The sequence below is a fragment of the Mauremys mutica genome, chromosome 5 (genome assembly GCF_020497125.1).
Source record: "Mauremys mutica isolate MM-2020 ecotype Southern chromosome 5, ASM2049712v1, whole genome shotgun sequence".
NCBI lineage: Eukaryota > Metazoa > Chordata > Testudines > Geoemydidae > Mauremys > Mauremys mutica.
In genome coordinates, this window is record NC_059076.1 from 68,573,555 (window position 1) to 68,601,109 (window position 27,555).

The window sequence follows — 27,555 nt, forward strand, 5'->3', positions numbered from 1 at the left end:
GAATTAATACAATGAGGGTATGGCTACACTTACAAATCTGCAGCGCTGGTAGTTGCAGCGCTGGTCGTCCAGTTGTGCAGGGCCAGCGCTGGTGTGTGGCCACACTCATAGCTACCAGCGCTGCAGTGTGGCCACATTTGCAGCATTTGCAGCGCTGTTGGGAGTGATGAATTATGGGCAGCTATCCCAGCATTCAAGTGGCAGCAATGTGCTTTTCAAAAGAGGGGAGTGTGGGGCAGTGTGACAGGGACTGGGGGGGGGGGAAAGAGAGAGTGGATTTTTGGAACTGACACTGTGCAAAATCAGAATTTTCCCACCCCCTTACTGTTAACTGCAAACAGCCTGCATCCAACATACTCTCTTTCCCCCCTCTGCCCCCTCCCCCCGTTTCTCTCAAGCAAAGCAAACACTCAACCCCTGTGAATGACTCCTTTTCTCGCTGCTGGTCAAGCAAAACGCAAACACTCAACCCCTGTGAATCAGGCAGGGAGGAGGATCTCATTTGATTGTTCACAGATTGATCACAGCAAACAGGAGCTGATATGCAGCTCCGGTAGCATAGCAACGGAGCTCCGGAGGTTCACAACAAAACAAAGAGAGGCTGCATAACAAAACAAAGGGAGTAATTTAGTTAAAAGCATTCTGGGATATCTGCTAATACCCTGGAGGCCAATAACAGCGCTCGTGTGTGGCCACACTTGATGACCAGAGCTGCAGCACCAGCGCTGCAATCCTTATTCCCCATGCTGAGTGAGGTGTACGGCCAGTGCTGCAGGTAGGGAGTTGCAGCGCTGGAAGTGCCCTGCAGGTGTGGCCACTTACTAATTGCAGCGCTGGAAAGCCTCCACCAGCGCTGCAACTCGCAAGTGTAGCCATACCCTCAGACTCATTATTAAACTATCAGTTTTACTAGGTGTATTTGCAATGAATGGGCATCTGCATTAAATAAAACTTGAAGAGTAGTTCTGCCATGAACTAGGCTTAGTATAAAACCAGTGGGGATTCTTTGGAGGTGTCTCTTATTCAGGTGATATAAAGACCATTTGTAAGTTCTTTGGCATCTAAAATTCCTCTGTATCACTCTAGTTCTGCAAAGGGCAGTTGAAGCTGCCTTAAGGTAACAGCTAAGGATTTCCCTGGCATAGTGGAATCCTGTTCTGGCATAGGACTAGCATCACTGATGTTTCTTATTACCCCAGGATAACAGGTGCTATGGGGAGGGTTGGGGTATGGAGGGAGAATTAAAAAAGCACAAGATTGCAGAGCCAGACTACCGTTCTTTGGACTCATTGGAGTCTGTTATCTACTAGACTCTAGTAACTAGAGCAATTAAAGCTGCCCAGAGGCTACTCTAATGTGAACCAGAGCCATGTTTGACCCTCAGCGGACTCCAAAATCAGAGGAGCAAAAAGATGGCAGAAAGTCACCTATGTTTCTTCTCCCTCAGCTGTCCTGTATCTAGGGATATCTAAGGATAGAGATCATAGACAGAAACCTAGAAAGGTTTCTCCCACGACATTACAATATGATAAAATGATCCTCAGGGAACTATCCAAACAATAATGCAAACAATAAACAGGGAGGCGTCAATTCACAGAATTAATCAGACATTTCATGTTACTTCTGGATAAAATTAATATTTAAAATTACACACTTTTCAATGGCTATACTTATCTTACAACTTTATTTATTTATTTATTAGTTTCTAACTATTTAGACATACTAACTATAATTTATTTAATACTTCACAGTGGTTTTCAATATCAATTTTCTTAACACATAGCTGAGGGCTAACATAAGAAATATACTTTCTTCCCAATACATACGGGTCTTCCGAGCAGAATCTTCCACAAAGAGAGAAGAAATGTCTTCATCCACTCCTGCTTCATTCTTTGCAATACAAGTATACGCTCCTGTATCTTCATAGCGCACATTGCTAATGTGAACCTCACTGCCATTTGCTGAAAACAGAGGGAGAACACGCCATGTGAACAACAATTTCAGTTTTGCTACAGTGCTTTCACATTACACTCAGGCAGTTTTCTCAGTTCATCTTAATTAAACTGCTTTCCTTCCTGAGTTCATGCATTGGAGCCATGCCAAACTACTCCAAAGGTGTAGTAGCACTATCAACCATTTCACAGAGAACAGGAATATCTCAACTGTACTTGCTGCTTGGATCTGGATGTCAGTTCCAGATTATATACCTGCTTGAGTGGTGATATGCCCTCTTCTACAGACTTTAGCTGTTGTTGTACTTATGCTGTATACAGTCATTGACATTCTGTTTTCTTGTATTGCTGATTTAACACAAAATAGCATGGCTTCCATAGAACATAATGGGGTAAATTTTCAGCTCAATTCATGCTGAAAGAAAGATAGCTTCTAGTTTATGGGATGCTACATTAACTGAATTTATTTATAATTTGGTATAATTGAGTTAGAAAAATAGAGGGTCAAATTTGCATAACCCAACCTCTTTTTCATGTGTACTCCTGCTCACAAATTAGTCAGAGTGCCACTGCATTCTCAGATGACAATTTATATGTGCAAAATGTGGACAAATGCACATGAAAATTCACTCGTGCTTACAGCCATAAAAGTCTAACAAATGCAAACTGTCAAAAGAACTACTCCACCACATGCTGAAAGACTGATATAGTTCCTAGTTTATGCAATGCTACTCAAGAAGGCTGGGATGAGGGTCCTTTGAAATATCAGTGTAAGAAAATCCACCTTCCTGAAACAGTTCTCAAATATGCAGTATTGCTCTAATTCAGTTGATAATTCTGCCTTTAAAAAAAGGAGCCATGGTGATTACTACATCTGGAAGTGAATGCAGAATAGCAGCAGCTAAATTTGTACAGGATTTTATAGTAGGATTCTGTGGAAACCTGTCTCTGTAACAATTTCAGGGCTACATTTCACATATGCTTATGAAACGGTACACACAAATAGTGTTTTGTGTACACGTTTGTACATGCAAAAGCAATATTTGTGCGTACAAATGGGAAATTGTATGTGGACTTTGGGTAGATAGGTGTTGTATGATTTTCATACAAATACCCTTTTGTAACAGGAGTGACACTCTGCTGTAAGTGCAAAATGTGCCTGTTGAAATTCAGAATCTATGTTTAAGAATCCAGTCTTTACAATTGTATATGGACAAAATTGGACTCAGGGATGTGGCATATAGCTTGTCAAGGAGCACCTTTCTTTTGTTCCAGTCTTTACATTTTTTTACTGCTGATTTGAGGTGTAAAGGATAGGGAGGATATAGGACAAATATATTAAGATTATCCATAATTTAATTTTTAATAAAGTGTATTAACAAGAAGGCATGAAATATGTTTTCCTTGAACAAAGATCATTCTCCTCATTTTCTTTATCTCTAGACATCTAATATTAAGGCCAGAAGAGACCTCCTATCACAAGTGAGCTGTCAGAGTCCAGAAGGTATGTTCCCATGAACAGTGTTCCTGAAGAAGGGAATGAAATGCTCCTTCAAGGGGAAAGTGGGTATGTCTTTTGGGGGAATGGAACTGGTTACTAGAGCTCAGGATGATCATTTATAAGGGTAGATGCAACACTCTCTGCACAGAGCTATCAGCTACCTTCCCATCTGTGCTCTTTTCTCAGATGCACTTTGGTAAAGACTCCACACTGTCTCACTCCCCAGACACTTCTCTGTCTAGAGGAGTCACTGCCCCATGCCCTACCTTTGAAGTTGAAAATAATGGAGCTGTGGAGGGTCCCTTAAAGTGGCAGATCATCCAAGAAGAGGATGGGCAACAAGAATCTCTGCACATGGAATGGAAGGGAGCTCAACGAGCTATTTACCCTGCATTCAGACAGACCTGAGATCCACGGGATCATTCCCTTCGTCTTCCTCTTATTGTTTCACAAAAGCACTTTCCTTTAGATGCTTCTGTTTGCAAGAGTGCTCCCCACACATCCCTTCAAGAGAGCTCTCATGGCATCTTGACCAGCTGTGCATCTTTTGGGTGCTTCTCTGGCCCTTTCCATTACCAGGTCCGTTATTAGAAGTCTGAGTGTTCCTCCCCTCCCCACCCCCAATTCCTTAGTAAAACATAGGACAGCCTTGTGTTTAGGCAGCCTTCTAATGCAGGTGTTTGCTGACAACATAATAACTCTCAGCGTTGGGGGACCCTCTCCTATGAAAGGGTGGGAAGTCCTTAGGATTAAGTGGGTAAAACTGAACTTTAATAAAGAGAGAGAGAGGCCAAGAATGGACTTTAATTTACACTTTATATAAAGTACAAGTTGCTAATATAGAAATAAGTATACAGCTGTATACTTTAAAAGCTATAGGATCTCCCATGCATCCTTACATTATATCCATTTCAATGGATGTTCAATCAAAGCTCTTATCAATGCCCAAGAACTATCTTATAGCAGTAAATAAATTAAAAACACAAACATTTCAGAAAGTAATTAGTGATTGTAGTGATTTCCCAAGTTGGGACACCTTAAAAAGGCCTGATTTTCAAGAATTCTGTGCATCTGCCCCTGAAAAAAAAATCAGGCACAAATCACAATCACTAATTACTTTTGGAAATGTATACCTAAATGACTAAAAAATACACTAAAAATTAGATCCATCAAAGCAACTTTAAGTACAACTGAATCTCATGTCGGGAAATAGAGGATTATTTAAATTTTGTTTTAGAGTTAAGGACAAAACTGAACCCTAGCATTTGACCCCACTCCAAACTTTGGGAAAGTTTAGATCCAGAACTAGACTTTCTGTCTTGGGATTTTTCTTTCATATTAGAGAACTAGATTGCCATTAATTACAAATTTGTATTAAATATTAAAACGAAAACATATGGGAACTTATATCCTCCCTCTGTTTTTAATCAATTATTTAACATTTTAAAGTATTTGGGGATAACATATATGTGGAAAGTCATACATAAATAAATCTGTGCAGTATTACGTGAGACTTCATTCTGGACATTAGGAAACATGGAGGCTGCTTCAGTATGATAAGACCTGACCTGAATCTTCATCTAAACTTGAAATGAACCAGAAGCAAATTTTGTTAGGAGTTGGAAAATGTTGATTATTTTTCTTTTTCTTTTTTTTTCTTCATTTTTGCATGTCTCTGTATCATGACTTTGGCTATGACAGAAAGCACTGAAATACTGACCAGATTCAATACTTTTAGAAATCTCATAAAGGAACTGCCCTCTGTCCAGTTTCCAGCCAAAAGTGGTATCCACATTTTCAGTGCTGTCTAAAACCAACTTTGAGGGTTTTCTCTGTATTCTGACAGCCTTATTTCTATTGAGTTGTACCTTACTCCTTGAATAGCCTCACTGGCATTAATAGAACTACTCACACACTGTGATACTATTCACCCTGCGTAATTGTGTCAAAATCTGGCCTTGGCGCATTTTCAAAATAAAAATCATGACACTTTGTCATGAAATACTTCTACAAAAAGATAGAAAAGAACACATTTTCAAAAATGCTGCACAGTTCTTGCTAACTCACACCTGCATATTTCTCAGAGGGGAGGATTTTTTCCAATCACTTAAGGCAAGTCTACACTGCAGCTGGGAACTACTTCTCAGCGTGGGTAGACAGACCTAGTTAAGCCTATGCACTAAAACTAGCAGAGTTGAGGCATGGGCTAGCTGCCTCAGTACAAACCCTCCGGATGCACACTAATGCCTCAATTCTGCAATCCCTTTTCAGATCAAGTAACAGATATTCACAATAGTATCCCCACTTACTACAATGAGACTACTCACATGAATAAGTACCACTCATCAGATATGTCTTCACATCACAGCTAGCTGGAGTTAGCACTCTAGAGTTAACTGCACTCAAACTAGCCTAGCTTCAGAAAGCTTGGCCACATTTCAGAGCAATAGTGGAATTACACAGAGTGACTTGATTACCAGCACAGAGTGATTGTATTAGCTGATGATGAATGGTTGTAATTCCAGCTGTTGCATCCACATTGAATTTCTATCTCAAGCTTCAACAGCAACAGAGCTTTAACAATTACCTACACCCTGCCCCCAAAAACTAGCTAGCTTGAGTTTAAAGCACCACTTAACTCAAGCTAGAGATGTTTCTGTATGGAGAGGAGTTCACCTGAGGTAACACTCAAGTTATAACTCAAGATAACTGTGCTGTGAAGACAAATCCATTGTGAGTAAAGGTTGCAAAATAGGATCATGACAATTCAGATACTTAACACTTGGAGTCTTCTACTCAATCTACAGAGGAAACTGCTAATACTGCTCGACAATTCTATTAGTGCTTTGTGTATTGCCAATTCCTGTCCAGCAGGCAAAGGTGGTTTTTAAATCTTAAAATAATATATTTTCAGCATGGCTTTTGGCAGAGTCTTTTTTCAGCTCCTTGCTTGTATTTTATTTACAACATGCATCACAAAATGGTACAAGACACCTTTACCAATGACATTATTGGACATTATAATGAAATAAATATAACTGATTAATGCTCTGTTCTAGTCATTCTTTACTTATCTCAGTGAACAGATTTTATTGGTCTTAACAGAAACTGCTAAATTTACAGAATTTACTTAAATTCTAATCCATCCCTAAAGTAAACTCTTTTGTTTACAATGGAGTTAGAGTAAAAAATGAATTTGGAACATTGGACCAAGTTCTGTTTTTATTTATGGTGGAGTAAATCTGGAAAAACTCCATTAAAGTCAATAGAATGAGTTTGGATTTACACTAGTGTAACAAATAAAAACAATAACTGAGATTCTTGGCTATCTTTTTTAAAACGTATTATTTGCTCCTAAATTAGGTAAATGGCAAAAACAGCATAAATTGTTCCAAGTAAAAAACTTTAGTGCTGAATTGCAATTAAACTATCATCTCGACTGTGCCTTGTACTACACAGACCTGTCTAGGGGAGTAAGGGAGAGTAAGAATCATCACCCTTCACTTACATGGATCTTGGGTTTAAGATCACTTTTTCTATCTGGTACAGGGTGAGAGAAGTCTTAGCTCACTTCTTCATTGTGCTGGCCCACACAGATAAACTCTAGTGCAGGACTGGGGACAGATGCAGGTATTGAAATTCATTGCTGGTACAGGCCAGAATCAATTACTCTCCCCATTCCCTTGCTCAAACAAAAGGGAAGCAGGGGGGGATTTGTGCCTCAGAGGGTACCTCTAAGGCACAGTGTCTCCTGAAGTGGTGCAATTCACACTTCCCTCCTTGGTTCAGGGCTGTGCCTAATGGCACAATGTATCTCTAAACAAATAGATAAAAGCAGCATAAAAGGTCAGATTCCACTGTAGAATCTCTGTAGTGCTGTTTATTTTTCTAAAAACACGTCTATGCCCTTAGACAATGGTAAGTATGCCTTTTTACCTTGAAGGGTTAACTGTTTGGATAACTTTGGAGTAATATCAATTCCATTCTTCAGCCAACCAAGCTGTGGGTTTGGGATACCTTCAGCGTAGCATCGGAGGCTTGCTGTCACACCAGGCTCCCTGGCCTGGCTCTCTGGATAGACTCGAATGACTGGTGGAACTGAATACAGAAAACAATTATTAGTCAAAAGAAAAGCAAAATTATTACATTAAAAAAAATTCTCCAAGCAGTTGATTCTAAATATCCTGAAGCCATATATAATGAAATAATGAAAGGGAAATGTGATATTACCAGCATATTTAACAGCATCTGGCATTGCATTCTACAGCAAGTCAATTTCTGAAAGAGAAGGAATGTCATTCTGAGAAATCCCTCTTTCCATTGTCAACAGTGCAACTGCACAATTCTGAATTTTAATTCGGTTGTTCTTAGGGTTTGCTATTGATTTCTTTATATATATTTCCTTTGAAGAGCAGGAATTTGTATGAACCATTTGCAATATACCAGCATCTTTCATTAGGTTATATATATATAATATAATATTCTGATCATGTTTTACCTACACTTCACAGTTTGACTTCAGATTTTTGGTTGGTTTACACTCTTAGGCCTGGTCTACACTAGGACTTTAATTCGAATTTAGCAGCGTTAATTCGAATTAACCGTGCACCTGTCCACACCACGAAGCTATTTAATTCGACATAGAGGGCTCTTTAGTTCGACTTCTGTACTCCTCCCCGACGAGGGGAGTAGCGCTAAATTCGACATGGCTATGTCGAATTAGGCTAGGTGTGGATGCAAATCGACCTTAGTAGCTCCGGGAGCTATCCCACAGTGCACCACTCTGTTGATGCTCTGGACAGCAGTCCGAGCTTGGATGCTCTGACCAGCCACACAGGAAATGCCCCAGGAAAATTTGAATTCCTTTTTCTGTCTGGCCAGTTTGAATCTCATTTCCTGTGTGGACGTCATGGCGAGCTCAGCAGCACTGGCAACGATGCAGAGCTCTCCAGCAGAGGAGTCCAGGGAATCTCAGAGTAGAAAGAGGGCCCCAGCATGGACTGACCGGGAAGTCTTGGATCTGATCACTGTGTGGGGCGATGAGTCTGTGCTTTCGGAGCTGCGCTCCAACAAATGGAATGCAAAGACCTACGAGAAGGTCTCCAAAGCCATGACAGACAGAGGAGACAGCCGGGATGCAACGCAGTGCCGCGTGAAAATCAAGGAGCTGAGACAAGGCTACCAAAAAATCAAAGCGGCAAACGGACGCTCCGGAGCCCAGCCCCAGACATGCTGGTTCTATGAGGCGCTGCATGCCATTCTCGGTGGGTCTGCCACCACTGCCCCACCAGTGTCCGTGGACTCTGATGATGGGATGGTGTCGACGGCCAGTTCCTCGGCGATGTTCGCAGACGGGGAAGATGAGGAAGGAGATGGGGGGGGCAGTCGACAGCGCTTACAACGCTGATTTTCCGGACAGCCACGATCTCTTCATCACCCTCACTGAGATCACCTACCAACCCTCCCCTGCAGTTACCCCGGACCCTGAATCAGGGGAAGGATCAGTCTGTAAGTGCTTTAAACATGTTAACATTTATTTTTAATGGAGCAGGAATAGTTACTAGTTGAAAAGAAGGTCAATATATATGGGGATAGAACAGAAATCCTCTTGGGAGACCTCCGAGAAGCTCTCCTGGAGGTAATCGAAAAGCCTCTGCATGAGATTCCTGGGGAGAGCTGCCTTATTGGGTGCTCCGTAGTAGCACACTTTTCCGCGCCAGGCTTTCATCTGGTACTCCGGGACCATTGCCTCAACGAGCATGGCAGCATAGGCCCCTGGTTTGTGCTCGCTTTCACGCAGCATGCGCTCTCTATCTCTTTCTGTGACCCTCCTCAGGGTGATCTCGCACGGAGACTCCTGCATTTAATTAGAGTAATTTGTGTACTATTAGTATTGGGAGTGCTTCACTGTTCCTTTGCATAACAAGAAGCGTCACTTTACAGCCACGTGGTGGAGGCTGCAGAGTGGCAGCATACAGGGATCTTTCCCAGGGAACAGACGCGAGGGGGTGGAACAGGGGCAGAGTTTATGCTTTCAGGATTGCCTGCAGCAAGAGGACAGTGGTAAACATTCACTTTTAAGCAGCCAAAAGTCTTTGGCTTACCATGCCTGGCTGCTCCACGGATTCTGCTATCCTGCCCCGCTTGTCTGATCTGCAGTGCAATCCCCCAGGCAATGAAAGAAAATTCGAAAATTCGAACTTTCACTGAGTGAGTGCACATGAGATAGGTGCTGTGTACATAGGCGGCAGGTTTGTATAATTTTTGGTGGGGCCCAAAATGGTGGTGCCCCCCCGCTCTGTGTATGGTCTTGTTCACAGAGACTGACTAGACTATGTTTCTTCTTTGCAAAAATGTATCTTTGTAAGGAATTCACTCCCTTTTTCCCATCACACAGCTGTAACTGTATCCTGACCTGCTCCAGCATGCCCCTCACAGAGGCTGGCGCAGATTAGGCGGCGCAAGAAAAAGACACGGGACAAGATGTTCGCTGAACTTATGGGCTGCTCCCGAGCCGAGGCGGCCCAGCAGAGCCAGTGGAGGGAGAACCTCTCTCAGCAGCAGCGCTCACACAGCGAACGAGAGGACAGATGGCGTCTGGAGGACCAGCAGGCGACTCAAACGCTGCTTGGGCTAATGAGGGAGCAAACGGACATGCTCAGGCGCCTTGTGGATGTTCTGCAGGACCGCAGGCAGGAGGACAGAGCCCCCCTGCAGTGTATCTGCAACCGCCCTCCCCCGCCACAAAGTCCAATACCCCCCTCACCCAAAATAACAAGAAGGAGGTGCGCCAAGGGCCGTGAACACTGTCATTCCACCCCAGCGGAGTGCTCAAGTACCAAAAAGCTCTCATTCACTAAATTTTGAGAAGTCCTTCCCTTTCTGGGTCACCCAAGGCCAAATCCCAGTTTCATCCCCTAACTGTGTAGTTGATTATTAAAAATAGTTTGCTGTTCATTACTGTTTCCGTCATGTTTCTTTACAGAAGACTTTGTGTGAAGGGGGGGAGGGGTTTGGTAATTTCATAGGACATTCACCATTACCAGGGTACAGACACGGGGGCAGGATCTACAGCAGGTCACACACACAGTGCAGTCACTAGGCACCCTGGTCAGTCTGGGAGGTGTTTTTCATGTTCTGTGCATAGGCGGCAGGTGCCCTGCTCCAGCTATATTTGGAGCTGGGTCTCTCCCCCGCTCCTGCCTGGATTGGGCCCTGGCCCCCACGGGTCTCCCCCCGCCCCGCCGCGCTGCGTCCCTGCCTGACAGTAGAGCGGCTTCCCGCAGAAATGCTGTCTGCTGCTCCAGGGTCCTAGCACCTGCCATCCACAAATGGCAAGGCAGGCTGCCCTTACCCTGCCCTTCCTCCATAGCCCTGAGCCTCTCCAATGCCCCAAACCCTCAGCCCCAACCAGAGCCCTCATCCCCCTACACCTCCTCCCCCTTCCCACACACACCCCTCACCTCTTCCTACGCCCCCACCCCCAGCCCAGAGCCTGCACCTCTCACCCCTTCCTGCACACCCACCTGTAACCGTCCTCCCCCCAGTCCTCCCCCGCCACAAGGCCACATAGCCCCCGCACACAGAGTCCCGAAAAGGAGGGATGGCAGGCTCCGTTGAAACAACCAGTCCGGCACTGCAGACCGCTCTAGGAGCAGGAGCCTGTCATTCCTCGAGTGTAGAAGCGGACTGTACATCACTGCACACCCTTACCCACCACAGTCTGCGTCCCTGTTTCAACCCTTTAACACGAATTCATTAGTAAAGAAAACGTTGTTAATTAACAATATTCCATTAACTTTATTTTTAAACGTGTGTTGGAAGGGGGGATACGTGGTGAACGGGGTATGTAACCGCAAAAGAAAGTCAACAGTAACTGAAACAGGGGCAGGTTCAGCTTCTCTGTAAAGAAACTGAACAGTCACAGGTTACCCTGCAACCTGAGGAATCTATCTTTCAAAGCCTCTCGGATGCACAGCGCTTCCTGCTGGGCTCTTCTAATTGCACGGGTGTCTGGCTGAGCATAATCAGCAGCCAGGCGATTTGCCTCAACCTCCCATCCCGCCATAAAGGTCTCACCCTTGCTCTCACAGAGATTGTGGAGCACACAGCAAGCAGCAATAACAATGGGAATTTTGGTTTTGCTGAGATCTGAGTGAGTCAGTAAGCTCCTCCATCTCTCCTTGAGACGTCCGAAAGCACACTCCACCACCATTCTGCACTTGCTCAGCCGGTAGTTGAAGAGTTCCTTGTCACTGTCCAAGGCGCCTGTATAGGGCTTCATGAGCCAGGGCATTAGCGGGTAGGCTGGGTCCCCGAGGATCACTGTAGGCATCTGCACATCCCCAACAGTTATTTTGTGGTCCGGGAAGAAACTACCTTCCTGCAGGCGTCTAAACAGACCAGAGTTCCTGAACACACGCGCGTCATGGACCTTGCCCGGCCACCCGACGTTGATGTTGGTAAAGCGTCCCCTATGGTCCACCAGTGCTTGCAGCACCATTGAAAAGTAGCCCTTTTGGTTTATATACTGGCTGGCCTGGTGGGCCGGTCCCAGGATAGGGATGTGAGTCCCATCTATAGCCCCACCGCAGTTTGGGAATCCCATCGCGGCGAAGGCATCTATGACGACCTGGACGTTTCCCAGGGACACTACCTTTGAGAGAAGGAGCTCAACGATTGCGTGGACTACTTGCATCACAGCAAGCCCCACGGTAGATTTGCCCACGCCAAAGTGGTTTGCTACTGACCGGTAGCTGTCTGGCATGGCAAGTTTCCAGAGGGGTATGGCCACTCGCTTCTGCACACTCAGGGCTGCTCGCATCCGTGTGTCCTTGCGCTTCAGGGCGGGGGACAGCAAGTCACACAGTTCAAGGAAAGTGCCCTTACGCATGCGGAAGTTTCGCAGCCACTGTGATTCATCCCAGACCTGCAGCACTATGCGGTCCCACCAGTCCGTGCTTGTTTCCCGGGCCCAGAATTGACGTTCCATAGCATGAACATGACCCATTGCCACCATGATCTCCACGGCACGGCGTACCGTGCTTTCTGAGAGGTCTGTGCCACTCTGTGACTTCATGTCCTCACCGCGCTGCCGGAGCCTCCTCACCCGATTTCTCAGCAGCTGAGTGTGGAAGAGGTGTACAATAAGGTGCGAGGAGTTGACAACAGCCATAAGTGCAGCGATGATCGCAGCGGGCTCCATGATCGCGGTGGAGAGCTGTGGCGTCCGCGCTGTCACTAACAGGAAAAGTGCGCGAACTGATTTCCCACCGGCGGGAGTGACGGTTCAATGATGACAGTTACCCAAAAGTACCCTTGACACATTTTTTCCCCCAGCAGGCATTGGGGGCTCTACCCAGCATTCCAATGGGCAGCGGGGACTGCGGGAACTGTGGGATAGCTGCCCACAGTGCACCGCTTCCAAAGTCGACGCTTGCCCCGTTAGTGTGGACTCACAAAGTCGAATTAGTGTCCTTAGTGTGGACACACAAATTCGACTTTGTAAGGTCGATTCCACAAATTCGACTTAAGTTGAATCAAACTACTCTTGTAGTGTAGACATACCCTTAGAAAAACGTTCTCCTCCATCCTCCTCCTATACTGTCATGCACCTCCCTGTCTCAGCCTTCACCCTATCACCTCACAGAGCACTTTTTTCCAAGCAACGAGCATTAATCCATTTTATATGAACAAAAATATCCATGCTCAAAACAGTTGATGCTAACAAAAATATTTGAATGATAAGTCAACGCTCAACTCTTAGGAATTAGAAAGAGACATTCAAGAGGGGCAGATCGGGCCACACCTGCCTATTGCAGGATTTCCTGTCCCTTTCTCTAAAGCATTTGGTGCCGGCCACTGTCAAGAGACAGGATACTGGGTGAGCTGGACCTGGGTCTGATCCAATACAAAAATTCCTATAGTCCTAATTATTTTAATTGATAAATAAAGATGGTTGAATAAAAATAATTGAGCTTTGTGAAAAAACTTTAAGGTTTCAATTTTTGTTTTCATTGCATATTGGAAGAAAACAGATGTTTGGAAATGTTTACTGAAAAAAACTAGGGAAGAGAGCCATATCCAGTTTCAAGTCCCTACTCTACCTGATTCAGAGCAAGGATTTGAATGCAGGTCTTCTACATCACAGGTGTGTGCGCTAACCACCAGGCTATTAGCAGAATATCTTTGCTTTCTCTTCTTCCCTCTCCTCCTTCCCCAGAGATACCCTCCTGGACCCGAGACACCTTCACAACAAAAGCATCATCAAAACAACTGTTTCCACAAAAAAGTTTCAGTTTCAACAAATCAGCATTTTCCCACAAAAGAAAAAAAAACCAGAAACAATTCCAATCAGCTTTACTGATAAACTACAAGTAACATTTAGAAGACATAACAATAAAACCTGAACATGCAAGACACAAACATATAAAAATTGAAGCAATTGCTTAAATTTATTATATTGCTCTGAACCTGCCTTCCATCAACCCTCCACTCCTTTTTGCCTCTTATCATTTGTTACATTATTTCTACGTTTAAGTTTAGACCCCAAACATGCAAGTGGATCTATGTGGAAGGATCCTTATCCCTGCATAGAGACTCATGGATGTCAACGTGTCTCTGGTTGGACACAAAAAATTACTTTCACGGATTCAATTCCAGGATTGGGGCCGTAGATCATAAGATATTTGGGGCATGCCTTTTTTCGTGTTCTGAAAAAACTCATGCATATTTAAGACATTGTATGCAATTTAATAACAATAATTAATGATAAAAGAAAAAGATTAAATGGAAAGAGTACAGAGGCATAAAGGGTAGGAGAATAAAGGGAGAAGAGGGACTGAAATATGCCAGGATAGCAGACCTCCATGGGGCATCCATCAGACAGTCTATAAAAAGAGAAATTGAGAGCTCCTGCATTTTAGGCTGCAGTATTGCTAATATGGGAATGATATTTAACTTCACATCTCCTTTTGTTGAATCTGGATGAGGTGGTGTTTCTGCCCTCCCAGAGCTTACTGGAGGTAGTGACATGGATAACAGAATACTGGCAGAAGCTCAATCTTGATAAAATGGAAGTAGTGTATATTGGAAGGGGAAGGTCTCTGTGTGCGTGTCTTGTGTTCTTCCATTTACCAACACAATCCACAGTGTAGGAGTTATTTTTAATGTGTCACTACTTTTGGATGCCCCATCATTTATTAATTTAAATTGGTTGTTCTTAAGTACTATTTTATGTACATTTAAATGCTGTTATGGTGCCTAAATGCTATGGTAACAGGCAGTATTTAAACATAAAGGAAGAATAAACACTAAAATAATTACTGAAAAATGGTGAAGAGATGCTTCCTTCCATTACCATGCTACAACATGCTTTACTTCACCTTCGCTGCCAGCTCATTATTAGATGTCAGAAAGGACAAAAGTCAAGGAATAACTCTTGAATGATCCAATTAAAGGGTCAAAACAGCAACCATATGTACAGTATCCACCGATACTTCACTATGCTAAATAGTATTGAAATCATTAACATATAAGGTATATGCCATTTTTCATATTGCCCCTTTAGAGGTTTTTTGGGAATGTTTTTTCCTGAAATACTGGATATCGATATTTTACACATTTAACTGATACAGCCAAAATTCCACTAGCAGCAAGCAGGAAAAAAAATCATATTTCATGGCAATTTTGCAATCAGAAGCTTATATTCATTTTATCACTTAGTTAAATACTACCTGAAGACCTACAGTATAATCTATAACTACTGTATGACATCTGTAAAATATAACTTTTAAAGTCACAGGAAAAAAAACCAGTATTTGATGCTAACAGTGAAATCCTCTAATTAAAAAATGATTTGGGGTTCCCATTTTTTATGGTTGTTCAGTTTCATTGTGCTTGTAGCAGATCTCCTTACAGGTGGGAGCTCATCAAGACTGATTACAGAATGAGCCACACTTGAGAGCGATCAGGGTGCTTGCCCAATAAAGAGCAGGAGGAGCCCAAAAGCTTAGGAAATGATATCAAGTACGAATGACTAGTGCAGGGAAGATCCTAAGCTTAAGGAAGTTATGACAGAAGAGTTGTAGTGAGCAGGATGCTCCTAATAGAGATCCTGACTGGGAGACGGGTTTGGGGCTCTGGAAGTCAGAGGGCTGTGGAAGGCTGAGCTCCAGCCAGGTACAGCTTGAGGGTACATATACACTACAATAAAAAACTGGCACTGAGTCTTGGAGCCTGGCTCAATTGACTTGGGCTTGTGGGGCTTGGGTTCTGGGGCTAAAAACTGCAGTGTAGCTGGTTGGGCTTGGACTGCAGCCCTGACTCTGAGACCCACTCTTCTGAAAGTCAGATGACCCAGGCCAGCCATGGCCATGCTGCAGGAGATACACAGGGGTGGGCAGGGAAAGTTCAAAAATCAAAAGACAGAACTAAAAAGCACCTTTTTTTAAAATTCACTTCTGACTCCTAATTTTTGAACCTTTGCAGTTGGACTATTGTAAATAAAAATACTGGTTGAATACATTAGTTGTAGATTAGTATTTAAACATCTTGCATATTTCAGAAGCTCTTACATATTTCATCAGGTAGAGGGAACTGGAACTCATGGCTATAGTAGGAGGGGTGGGGGAAGGAGGAGGAGGCAGCCAGAAAAACAGAAATTTTAATAGACCTACAGTAACTCCTCATTTAACGTCATTCCACTTAACATTGTTTCAATGCTACATTCCTGCTCAATTAGGGAACATGCTCGTTTAAAGTTGAGCAATGCTGCCTGCTTGTAAGATTCCTGCGTGGAAGAGCAGTGACTTTACAAGGGATCATTGCACAAGTTCCGCTTCTCTGCCTCCCCTCTCTCCAGAGAGGAGGTGGAGTGGGGGTGGGAAGAGGTGGCCTGGAGCATTCCCGGCAAAGTCCGAGCCTGTTCTTCTCCGGGGAAGCTGCTGCTGCAAAGGTGCTTCCTAGCATCTTTGCCTGCAGTGGGCTGTGCCTGTGTGGGGTTAGCCAGGGGCACTTCCCAACCACAGTACAGTACTGTACAGTATATAATGCCTTTTGTCTGCCCCCAGAAAATTTCCTTGGAACCGAACCCCCTGCATTTACATTACATCTTATGGGAAAATTGGATTAGTTTAACATCGTTTCACTTAAAGTTGCATTTTTCAGGAACATAACTACAACATTAAATGAGGAGTTACTGTAGTCAGGTTGATATATTAATAAGTATAGGAGTTTGTCGAACTGTTTAGCTAATAGATCTGTTTATTTTTAGGAAATGGAAGAGTGCCTATAGCTGTTCTAAGGCACTTCCAGGAAGTAACAGATCAAGAATTTTCTTTCATTGGTGTCTTTCTTAGTAGGCAGACATCTGAGGCATTTCTTTATTAATCGGATCCTAATGCGACAACATGGTGGCGCATTTCTTGTAAACAGTTTGATAACACTTGAAATATTTAACTGATTATCTTGGAATGGGATTATTTTTTTCATTTAGTTATCTTACTTTATTATCTCTCCAACGGTGTTTTGTGACACCAGTTCAGTGCTCCAAATTCTATTTAATTATAGGAAATAAAACTTGGGGAAAAGGGAGGTATGTTTCTTTAACCTTCATTACAACTTGTTTTTTTACAAAGAAGCTCAAAGTTCCTGCTATTTAATGCATAATTAAAGATAAGATCACCAATTACTTTTGCTTAAAAAACCTAATTAGCAGATTTAAGAAATCTTGCTTAGTCATTGATTACTAATAGGAATATGCCCACTGTGATATCACATCCTTTTTTTGCCAATAGTGACATGTTACATAGCAGACTTTCACTGATAAGCATGTACTGTAGCACCTTTACAAGACCTTGACAAGAGCTTTTGATTATCGTTATTTTTTTGCTAAAGGCACTGTTAGAACAGCAGATTAGTGTGGCCTGTACCTCTGGAGATCATTTAAACAGGTGGTTTGGCTCTGGAACTTAAGTACAATTAGTTGGATAGCCTCAGGTCAATTATTATGAAATACTTTATAATAAAATACACACATATACAGTCATATGTCTAAAGCACATACTGTAAGAAGAAACTAAGGCACAGGGAAGTTAAGAGAATTGCACAAGGTCACCCATAGGCCGCTGACAGAGCCAGGAATAGAACCCTGAGTGCCAATCCAATGTTCTAAGCACTAGACAACCTTGTTTCCCTGTAAATCTTTAAATCTGGAAGGGAGTAGGCCTAGCAACAGGGAGACGCCTTTACTTTCCCCATGAAACTTCATTCAGAATCAGCTGACTTTTAAGATATCAAAAACTGCCATTTTCAGTGTGCACTAAGGTCATTAGAGCTTGCTTAAGACCTATTGATAAAATCACTATTTCATCTGAGTATATTCCAAGCATTGTACAGAGTTGAACCTCTTCCTCCTCTATCTCCTTCAAATATCCTTTGTCCTAGGGAAGTTGCACAGGGCTGGGGACCGGAGATCATGCATTCTAACCTTACCACTTCTGGTAAATGATTAATAATTCAGTATTTTTCTCAAAAAGTATTGAACAAGCTTCACACCCCACAGTAAGATTACACAAGGTGGGAGGTCTTAATCTTATCCATTCTGCTTCTCAGGTAGAATCTGCCAGATATATGTGCTTGGCTATGTTGTCAGTAAAATGGGATTACTAGTGTATATATAGTACACTATTTCAATTAATTTTATATCTTCTTTTAGTGAGTTATGCCCTGTGGACATCTGCTATTATGTCATAACTGCTGTTTAGTCATTTAGCCCATGTGATCTGTGTTGCCGTGCTGAGACTCCAGAGCTCATGCTCTGCTGATGATATGTGGAAGGGAAGCAGTATAGTTGTGATACACCCTAAGAAATGTGCTTCACTCTAAGAGTATTTGCTCAAATTTAATAACTAATTTGGAACAGCTGTGGTTGTGCCCCCTTTGTGTTCTCCATCTGAACTTTTGTACAATTGACTTCTACTTGCAAGAATGCTCATGGAAAGAATATGTTAAGCCTGCATGCTAAAGCACTCATTAATGATCTATTTTAAATGCAAATGCTTGAATACTTGAACCGAAAGTTTTATAATGGACAGAAGTGGTGAGGATAAGGTTCCTAGGTCTCCTCATCAGAGCCCTGTCAAATTAAATGAATCAAAGAAGATTCTGACCTACACTCTTTGCAACTAAGACCATCAAAGTACATGCAATTACTTGATTTGAATGTGATACAGAAGAAATCTATATCTAGCTAATAAAACTTACAGTAATATAATATTTCTAGGAATGATGCCTCAGGCAAGAGTTGTGGATCCTTATTCCCAAACACTACAAATGAGATGAAATCCATTTAATAAAAAATAATAGTAATTCCATAATGAACTGGAAACTACTAGTGCTCTAAAGGATCATCTTTTCTTTTAGAATTAAAGAGAAATATCTGACCTGGATGCAAAAAACTGGATTTACACCCACTAAGGATCTAGCTCACTGATTGTTCCTTTGTAGTAGTAAAATAAAACCTCACTGAAGAGGGTTTAGTCCAGAACCCAAATGTGGCATGAAGAGAACACATGCAATCATTCTGCATGGAAGCTCCATAGAAGTCAGTGGGGCTTTTGGGGAAAAAAATCAATATTAACGAGCAGAGATAAAAATACCATGTTATGTTATGACTTATTTAGCTATTCTGTAAAATACACAATGGAATTCAAACTGTTTCGATTCCTGCTTTTTTAAAAAAAAAAAATGCCTGAATTAACAGGTAAAATCCTTCACTTTTTTAATCACAAAAGGTATAAAGTCCTGGAATTTATCCTTTGGAAAAGCCATGCAAATATATTTATGGTCATTTCATTTACATGTGAGAACAACTGAGCTATAAATAAGGATCTGGTCTCATCTAGATATTGTGCACATAACTCCCAGTAGAATCCATGTGCATGGAGAGAATAGATCCATAAGAACAACATCATATACTCAGATGACATGGTAAATGTTCAGGTAACGAGAAAAAGAAAACCCAAATGCAATTATTTCTAAGATATCTACATTATGCTTTTCCCAGGGCACTTTTGAGAGCTTGCATGTGTCAACTGTAGTAGAGTCATCTTTTGAAACCTCAGGTTACTGTAAATTGTTCTAATCATATCACACTAACATAATCCCAAAGAACAACAACAAAAAGATTGATTTATTTTCCTCACTGGTCCTTAATAAATACATTCAGTTAGAATAAAGCATAGCATCCCAAAGCAAGGAAGTAAAGTAACTCTTCTGTGATACAATCTATTCTTTTTTTCCTCTAGCATCAAAGTGTGATCTGTTATCTTCAGAACTAACTGAACTGTTGTGATTCAAGTAGGAATATTGCATGATGTAGGTACTTTGAGAGCAGTGGGTTGGGGATATTTGGGATGAATAGCTGACCGACTGCAATTGTTTTATTCCAGGAGAAAACAAAAATGAATTGGAGGTGAATCATAAGGTCACTCACAAGTAAACCAATCAAAAAGTTGGATTTTTTTTCCAAAAGTTTTTTGCTGCTGTCATTATTTTCTATTTTTTTAAAGAATCCTGCCACTGTTCTTCCACAGTTTAGTCATACAGCTGCTGTAAAAAGGGTTAGAAATAGGCTCAATGGAACAAATACAAATGTCTTTAAAATACTGGTAACTCACCACTGCATTTGTGGTGTTGTATTTCCACTGTGTTCTAAAGCAAGCCTCCAATGAAAAATTATGGGGCTGATTTTATAAATATGTTATGGCCTAGTGAACTAGCCAATGCCTCTTTGTCTAAATCATTATTAAAGCAATCAATTCCCCGCCCCATCATTGTCCTAGCACCGATTTCCTCTATTCATGATTTTCATATTATCTCTTGCCACCAAAACAAAAACAAAAACCCCTCCCATACCATTAACATTTCCAACATATAAACATGTCAGATCTTAAAAACATGCAAACATACTCCAACATCTAAATAATCCATTCCAAATTTGATGGCCACATTAATCCCTCTATTTCATCAGCATCAAATCAAAGAAATTTTAGGAGAAATTTTGTTGACAAAAATTAAGTTTTTAAAAATAGATATTTCATTAAGGAATTAAGAATACCCCATTTCAGTTTTTGACATATTCAAAATTGTGGGGAATGATCTATTGAGTTAGAAAGACCCAGCTACATGAGCTCTCCACTATCAAGCAGGACTTCAATGACCAGCCAAAAACGTTCCCATGCTGAATAATTCATTTAGTGTGGAGCCAAATCTTTAGCCATTTTTGTTGAATAGGTTTAGTTAGTCTTGTATCTTAGTCCCTCAGGTTAGAAATAATCCATATAATGAGGAAGAATTCTTTAACAATTACATTTTCCATGTGGAGTTTTAAGGAATTCCAAATGTGACATATGTTCATTTAATACAGGACCCCAGTCATGCACTGTCAATTACACAGCGAATAGCTATAATATTGGGCCCATAAGGTGTAGTGACAGATCTACTTACTGTATGCTGGCAACATAATTTAGCTTAATTTCACCAGAGAAAACTGAGTGTGGACCCATGGAAACATTTTGATTAAAGGGATCAATCCTATGCTCAACAGTAAGAATTAAAATTCTTTTTTATTAGGATTATCTAGTGATTCTATAACACTTTGACAATGTAAAGTGTTATATAAGTGCAAAGAATTAATTAGTAAAATAATTATTCCTGCACCAACATTGTTTTGTGATAAGTTGTCTATTTACCATATGTATGAGAAAAGCCTTAAAATCATTAATTTTTACTCAAAACATTATTTACATAAAAAAATAAAGAATGTATTCTGTTCTTAAAATGCAACTTTTTATGCAGTGATTATATTATTTAAATAAGGGCTTCACTGAATTTTTTTAACACTTAATATGCCAATTCAGAACGTTAGAATTTAATCCTGATATACCCAAATAAGCCAAAGTGTAAAATATATTTTTTTAAATGTTTAAGGATTGGGAAAACCGGTGAATGCAAAATATATAGAAAACACTTCTGAGAAAATATGGATTAACATACCTGTGTATTGCAAAAGTGCTTAAAATCTAATTAAAGTGTCTTCAAATTACCCTCACGCTAGATGTTAACATCAACTAAGCCTCACTATCTCATTAATCTTCTTTTGACTCTTCTGTTAGACAAGTGTCATTATATACTGACTATCTTGTCTCTCTCTAGGAACATTACAGTTTAGATGTACAGATGTAATCTATGGAAGTGCTGTTCATTTGACCAGAACATTCAACTTTATGTTTTTCTCCCATTTAACTACAACATACAAATTCTAATGGTTTAATCAGCATGCACCTTCTTTTGATAATTCTACAACAGAAACAAAATAATTGTGTAACAGTGTCTTCAAATATACAATACTCTTGCTATTACATTAAATACATAGTGGTACAGTTCACGTATATAATAAGATGACACACCAACCTAGGCATTAAATGCCCATCAGGAATTATTTTAACCTGATCCTAGATCTGACAGGCTAAAGAAAAACAGTATCCAAACTTGTGAGAGAAGGGTTCACTCCAGTACTGATTCTTAGAGAAGCAGCTGCCAGGGCAGAAAAAATACGGGTAGTCAATTTGTTTAGGTAGCTTTAAATAATCTGATAGTGACAGATAGTAGCACAGGCAGCTATTGCCTTCAGCACTATGTATGTTTACAATATGCTCTGAATGACTAACAAACAGTAACAGTGATATGCTGATGGACATATCCTGCAACTGCAAGAATGTGTACAAAAATCAGTATTTCAGCTGTGGATGTTTTATTGTATAAGCACGCATTCTGAAAGAAAAGTGCTTTTTTGAAGATAGCCAAGAAAAGCATGAAATGGTTTCCATCTCTAGTGTCCTGCATTTCTTATGGCCTGATTATCAGAAGTGTTGAGCACCAACGAATCATACTAAAGTCAAAGGTGTTGAAGAAGTTACTTCTCATTGTTTCCTTGTGCACTCTCTGCCTATCTGTTGTATCCATCTGTTGTCTCTTGCTTTAGTTCTTAAGGGCAGGGACCATGTCTTTGTTATATTCATATACAGTGTCTGGCACAGTGGGGCTAGGGCTTCTAGGCACCACAGCAATATAAGTAATAAACAACAATAGCAGCAACAAAGCAGGTGCTCAGTACTTTGATAATCAGGCCATTGATGTATAATTTTTAGGAACAATTTAGCATTGCTTACTCAGGCAAAGCTTGCACATACTTCAACAGGAGTTTTGCCTGCGGAAGGAGTGCTAAATTGGGTCCAAATGCCATACATTAAGAACTGCATAACACTATTAATTGTGCTATAGTAACAGCCAAAAAAGCCCTTCATCAGGATAGGGTCCCTATTCTGCTAAGCACTATGCAAACACACAGAAGACATGGTCCTTGTCCCACTAAGCTTATAGCTGAATCTGAAACAAGACATAAGAAGTGGTGGGGGAAGAGGATGACGATAAGGATAATACTAATATGTCCATGTAGTTACATAGTCTTGCTCTATGTTCAAATTTCAGGTTTAATGTTTATCTTTAAATAAATACCAGGTGTCTCTATTTCCTCCTCAGTTTAGCCAGAGTTAATTGGCTGGCTTCTTGTTAGCATCAAAGCTTGAGGAGAGATTTGAAGGAGGAAGGTTTGTGGTTTTATGCATTACTTCAGGAAGGGCATTCAACCTGCAACAGGCTGCATGGAAGAAAATACAGAGACACTTGTGGAAGATCTGGACAAATAGGCATTCAAGGCTGACAGCATTGAAGGAACAGAGGGAGTGGGAAGACAATGTGAGAGTGAATAATCATGAAGAGTATCAGAGGGGTAGCCGTGTTGGTCTGGATCTGTAAAAGCAGCAAAGAGTCCTGTGGTACCTTATAGACTAACAGACATATTGGAGCATGAGCTTTCATGGGTGAATACATGTATGCATCCGACGAAGTGGGTATTCACCCACAAAAGCTCATGCTCCAATATGTCTGTTAGTCTATAAGGTGTCACAGGACTCTGCTGCTAATCATGAAGTTAGGGCAATAATAAGAATCTTGAATTTGATGTGATGGAGAAAGTGGAGTTACCAGGGGAATACAAAGGGCAGATTGAAGGGCAAGGAAATGGTGTATTTTTTATGGATGAACAAATGTGGATATCAGGGAGTCCAGTGAGAAGATTTTCATTATCAAGGGAGGAAATAATGAGAGCATGGATGAGAATCACAGATGTCTGGACAGAGAGGAAAGGACATATTGTAGAGTTGAGAGAAGAAGTGTCAGGGAGTGGACACATGTTAAATGAATCTGAAAAGACAGAGAGAGTCAAAGTTGACAAGAATTTGAGCCTAGCTAACAAGGAGAACAGTAGTGGTACCAACTGTAACAAAGACTGGGAGAATGGAGTAGGCTTCAGCAGAAAGATAAGGAGTTTTTGGCTGCTGTCCAGACATCTAGGGCCAGATTACACTGAAAGAGACTTTAAAATCTTTAATCCTGACCAAAAATATTGGATTGGATGAAGAATATTGAAAATGGTAGTGGAAAGGTAAATATCATCATAAACATGGAAATTGAAGCCATGAGCACAGACAAAGTCTTTCAAAGAAAGATAAAACAGAAAAGGAGAGGGAGGCATGGACTGAGCCCCTTGAGTCCCCCCATGCAGGGCCGGCTCCAGACCCCAGCACGCCAAGCGCGCGCTTGGGGCGGCATTTTGCCGGCAGGGTGGCAGGCGGCTCCGGCGGACCTTCAGCAGTCATGCCTGTGGGAGGTCCACCGGAGCCGCGGGACCAGCGGACCTCCCGCAGGCATGACTGCAGAGGGTTCGCTGGTCCTGCGGCTCGGGTGGACCTCCCGCAGGCATGACTGCGGAAGGTCCACTGGAGCCGCCTGCCGCCCTCCCAGTGCACCCTCCGCAGGCACGTCTGCAAGAGGTCCCCCGGAGCCGTGGGACCGGCAGCACGTCCCCTGCGGCATGCCGCCATGCTTGGGGCGGCCAAATTCCTAGAGCCGCCCCTGCCCCCATGAATGACTGCACCACAACTAAATGGAGGCAGAATTTGTCTGGGCTTACCCAAAGAAAGCATCTCTGCTTTGGAGTGGGAAGGAGAAGAGGAAGTTCAGAAACTTCTGCAAAAGGTGCTTTGCAGCAATGACTCCCCCATAATCCCACCCCCATCCCAGGAATGTGCATAAAGGTATGAAACCTGGGTGGGGCAAGTCTCTATGTCCAAGCAGCAAGGGAGCCAACACCCACCCTCACATCCCTAGTGGAGGTGAATGGCAGGCTGGGATAGGACCTGTTGTGGGCACTATGCTAGTCACCCCTTTTAAAGGAGGGATGGGAAGGAATTTTTCCACACCACCAGAATTGACTTTGGTGGAGTGTGTTTTTTTCACCTTCCTCACAGCAGGTGTGAGGATGAACCTTTTCTGGTGAACAGAAAAGGTGGCAGGCCATATGTCACAACTTATTTTATAATATTGGGTGGATGTTCAGTGCAGGTACTCCATAGGGAGGGCAGCCAGTGACCAGATAAGTGGCCTGGTAAAGGACTTAAAAGGAGGTCCTGGATAAAGTAACAGAATGGGGAAGGGGGTTCGGGGACTCCTATGATTGGTACAGCAGGGAGCAAACCCCCTCCATTCTCATAGCACTCCTAAACCCTCTTACGAGGCTGGTGGATGGTAAGGTCCAAGCCATGGATCAGCTGGGGGACCTGGATGGAAACAAAGAGAGGCTGGTGAAAGCCCCAGAAAATTGATTTAAATAAGCCTGCACTGTACACTTATCTGTTGGGTAGTCCCATACATCTATTTAATAAAGTTGCAGCCTGATTAAAAGCCATAAAAAGTCTCTTGTCTTTCTTCCAGTATACCCAGACAAAAGTCTAACAGAGGTGGAGGATGATCACTCAAAAATAACTTGGAAGGACAACCTGAGAGGTGGGAGGAGAACGAGGAGAAGACAGTGTCTTGCAAGCCAAAGGAAGGGCAGATGTTAAGGATACTATTACTGATTTCAGTTGAGGTTCTCCCTGAGTAAGGAATACAGGAATGAGGCTTTATATGCTGACAAAGGCTTTGAACATTTTGGACTAGGTTTTCAAAACCAGAAGCCTAAATCTGGACTCCAAAAACCACAATTAGGCACCTAAACAGATGCTTTGATCTCTTAAAAAAAATAGAGAATCCAATGATTCTCATGGAAATTAATTGAAGCTCAACACTTAAGTCTTTTATTTTTAAAAACAAATGTGGTTTTGGGGGTTTTTTTTTGCAATTTTATTATACTTAATATTTTTTCAGAGAAATAGAGCTGCAAACACGTTTTTACAGATTGTACAGTATAATGATTATGTTGCTATTTAAGATTACATTTTTCATAAATACCTATTGTACAAATAGCATGGTAATAATGTGCATTAACAATATTAAGAGAAAAATTGTTTGGTTTTGTATTATTCTTTTTAATAAATATTATTTATGTAGGATCACTAAATACTGTGATTATATTTTATTTTCCTGCAATCTTATATACAGAAGGAAAGCTATTGACGAAAACATATTGCCAGCTCTATCTACTATTGTATTCAGCTGTAATATAAAGTTAAATAACTGAAAAAAAAATCTACCAAATAATATCCAGAGTCTGTCTAATGACTGGCAATTAGAACATCTTTCCTTACCATTTACTTGGACAATATGAGTCTGATAGAGATTATCATAGCCATCGGCATAGCAGCTGTAATTTCCCATGTGAGTTGTGGTAACCTTAGTAATGTACAAGGACCCGTCATCTCCAAAATCCTACAGGGAAAGATTAAAAACAAGGTGATCATAATTACTTCAGTAGCATTACAATAATTGTGTTCTTCACCTTGGCAACAGAGCTGATGCAACTATCAAATATCTACATTTCAAACCAGAATATGCAGAAGAAAATTGAGTAACATTGGTGGTATACATAAGAGCAGACTTTGGGGTTAATATTTTATCTCTAGCTTTGCTTTTGTGTGTGCCTTCCCTGCCCTGCGGTTCATCTTAAGTAAAAGGAAATACCAATTTTCGTTTTGTAACCAATTAAACCTCAAAATTAGCATTAGTATACTTTGTATTGCATCTAATTTTTACATTTAATTATGGTAGTTATGGGAGAGAGGTTAGTTTTGCCTCTACCTGTTCACATGGAAAAAACAAAAAAACCATCAATCACTGCCCAATGTATGTAATGTTTTAAAGTAACAAACTAAACAACATGTTGCAGGAATAAGATTATATTTATCCTTGGACATTATAAAGAAAATAAGTTTATTTTTCATGAAGTTTGCTGTCACTGTTAAATTACATCTTCTAGTTCCACTTTAATTAGTGGACAGGTTCCACAGGATTAGGACACAATTTGGAAATCAGAAGCCCTAGGTTTGGTTCCCCACTGCCAAGGTCCCACCGTATACAAGTCACTACTTTTCTACTCCTTAGTTTACTCATCTGCAAAATGGTGAGGACAATATTTACTTTTCATCATAAAGTGATGTGAAATCTTTGGAATAAAAGTGCCAAGTTTAAAACATTAGTTTTAGTAACAAGACATAATCTCAAATTTACAACAGGAGATTAACAGTTATGACAATTATTTGGCAGAGTTATAGCAATGTAGCTATTGAAACATATTCAAGTTTTCCTTGTTATGTTTCATGTCTTCAAAGATTGATAACTTTAACATAAAAGTCATATTCCTCTCTATGTTCTTCATATGTCCCATGGATTTTAAGGCACTGAATACAAAGCCGGCTAGGTCTGTATTGTTCTATTAATTGACATGTTTTATTTTGGCAAAAATATTTCGTTACCTTTCTTTTTAATTTTGCTACTGCAATGTATGTTTTTGTGCTGCACTGTTAAAGTGATTACATTCCTTTTTTGTGTATTTAGAGAAAGAGAGGGAGCATATTTTCATAACACACAATAAGTTAATTTGAACTAAAACATTTTCATATTAAAATGCCTAACTGCTTGTTACCTAATAGCATATGTGCTTGTTTTGTATTATTCTCCAAGATAGCTTCTGTTGTCTGATAT

General features: G+C 41.2%; 1 protein-coding gene across 3 annotated transcripts in view; it reads right to left on the reverse strand.

The window, feature by feature from the left end:
• Positions 1 to 27,555, reverse strand: part of FSTL5 (follistatin like 5) — a 626,682-nt gene that overhangs the window by 86,880 nt on the left and 512,247 nt on the right. For all 3 annotated transcript variants that reach the window (XM_045019769.1, XM_045019768.1, XM_045019770.1), the window contains 3 exons: positions 26,163 to 26,283; positions 7,390 to 7,551; positions 1,827 to 1,961 (listed from right to left, as the gene is read on the reverse strand). In XM_045019769.1, the coding sequence (XP_044875704.1) occupies positions 1,827 to 1,961; positions 7,390 to 7,551; positions 26,163 to 26,283 (418 nt within the window). The remainder of the gene's footprint in view (positions 1 to 1,826; positions 1,962 to 7,389; positions 7,552 to 26,162; positions 26,284 to 27,555) is intronic.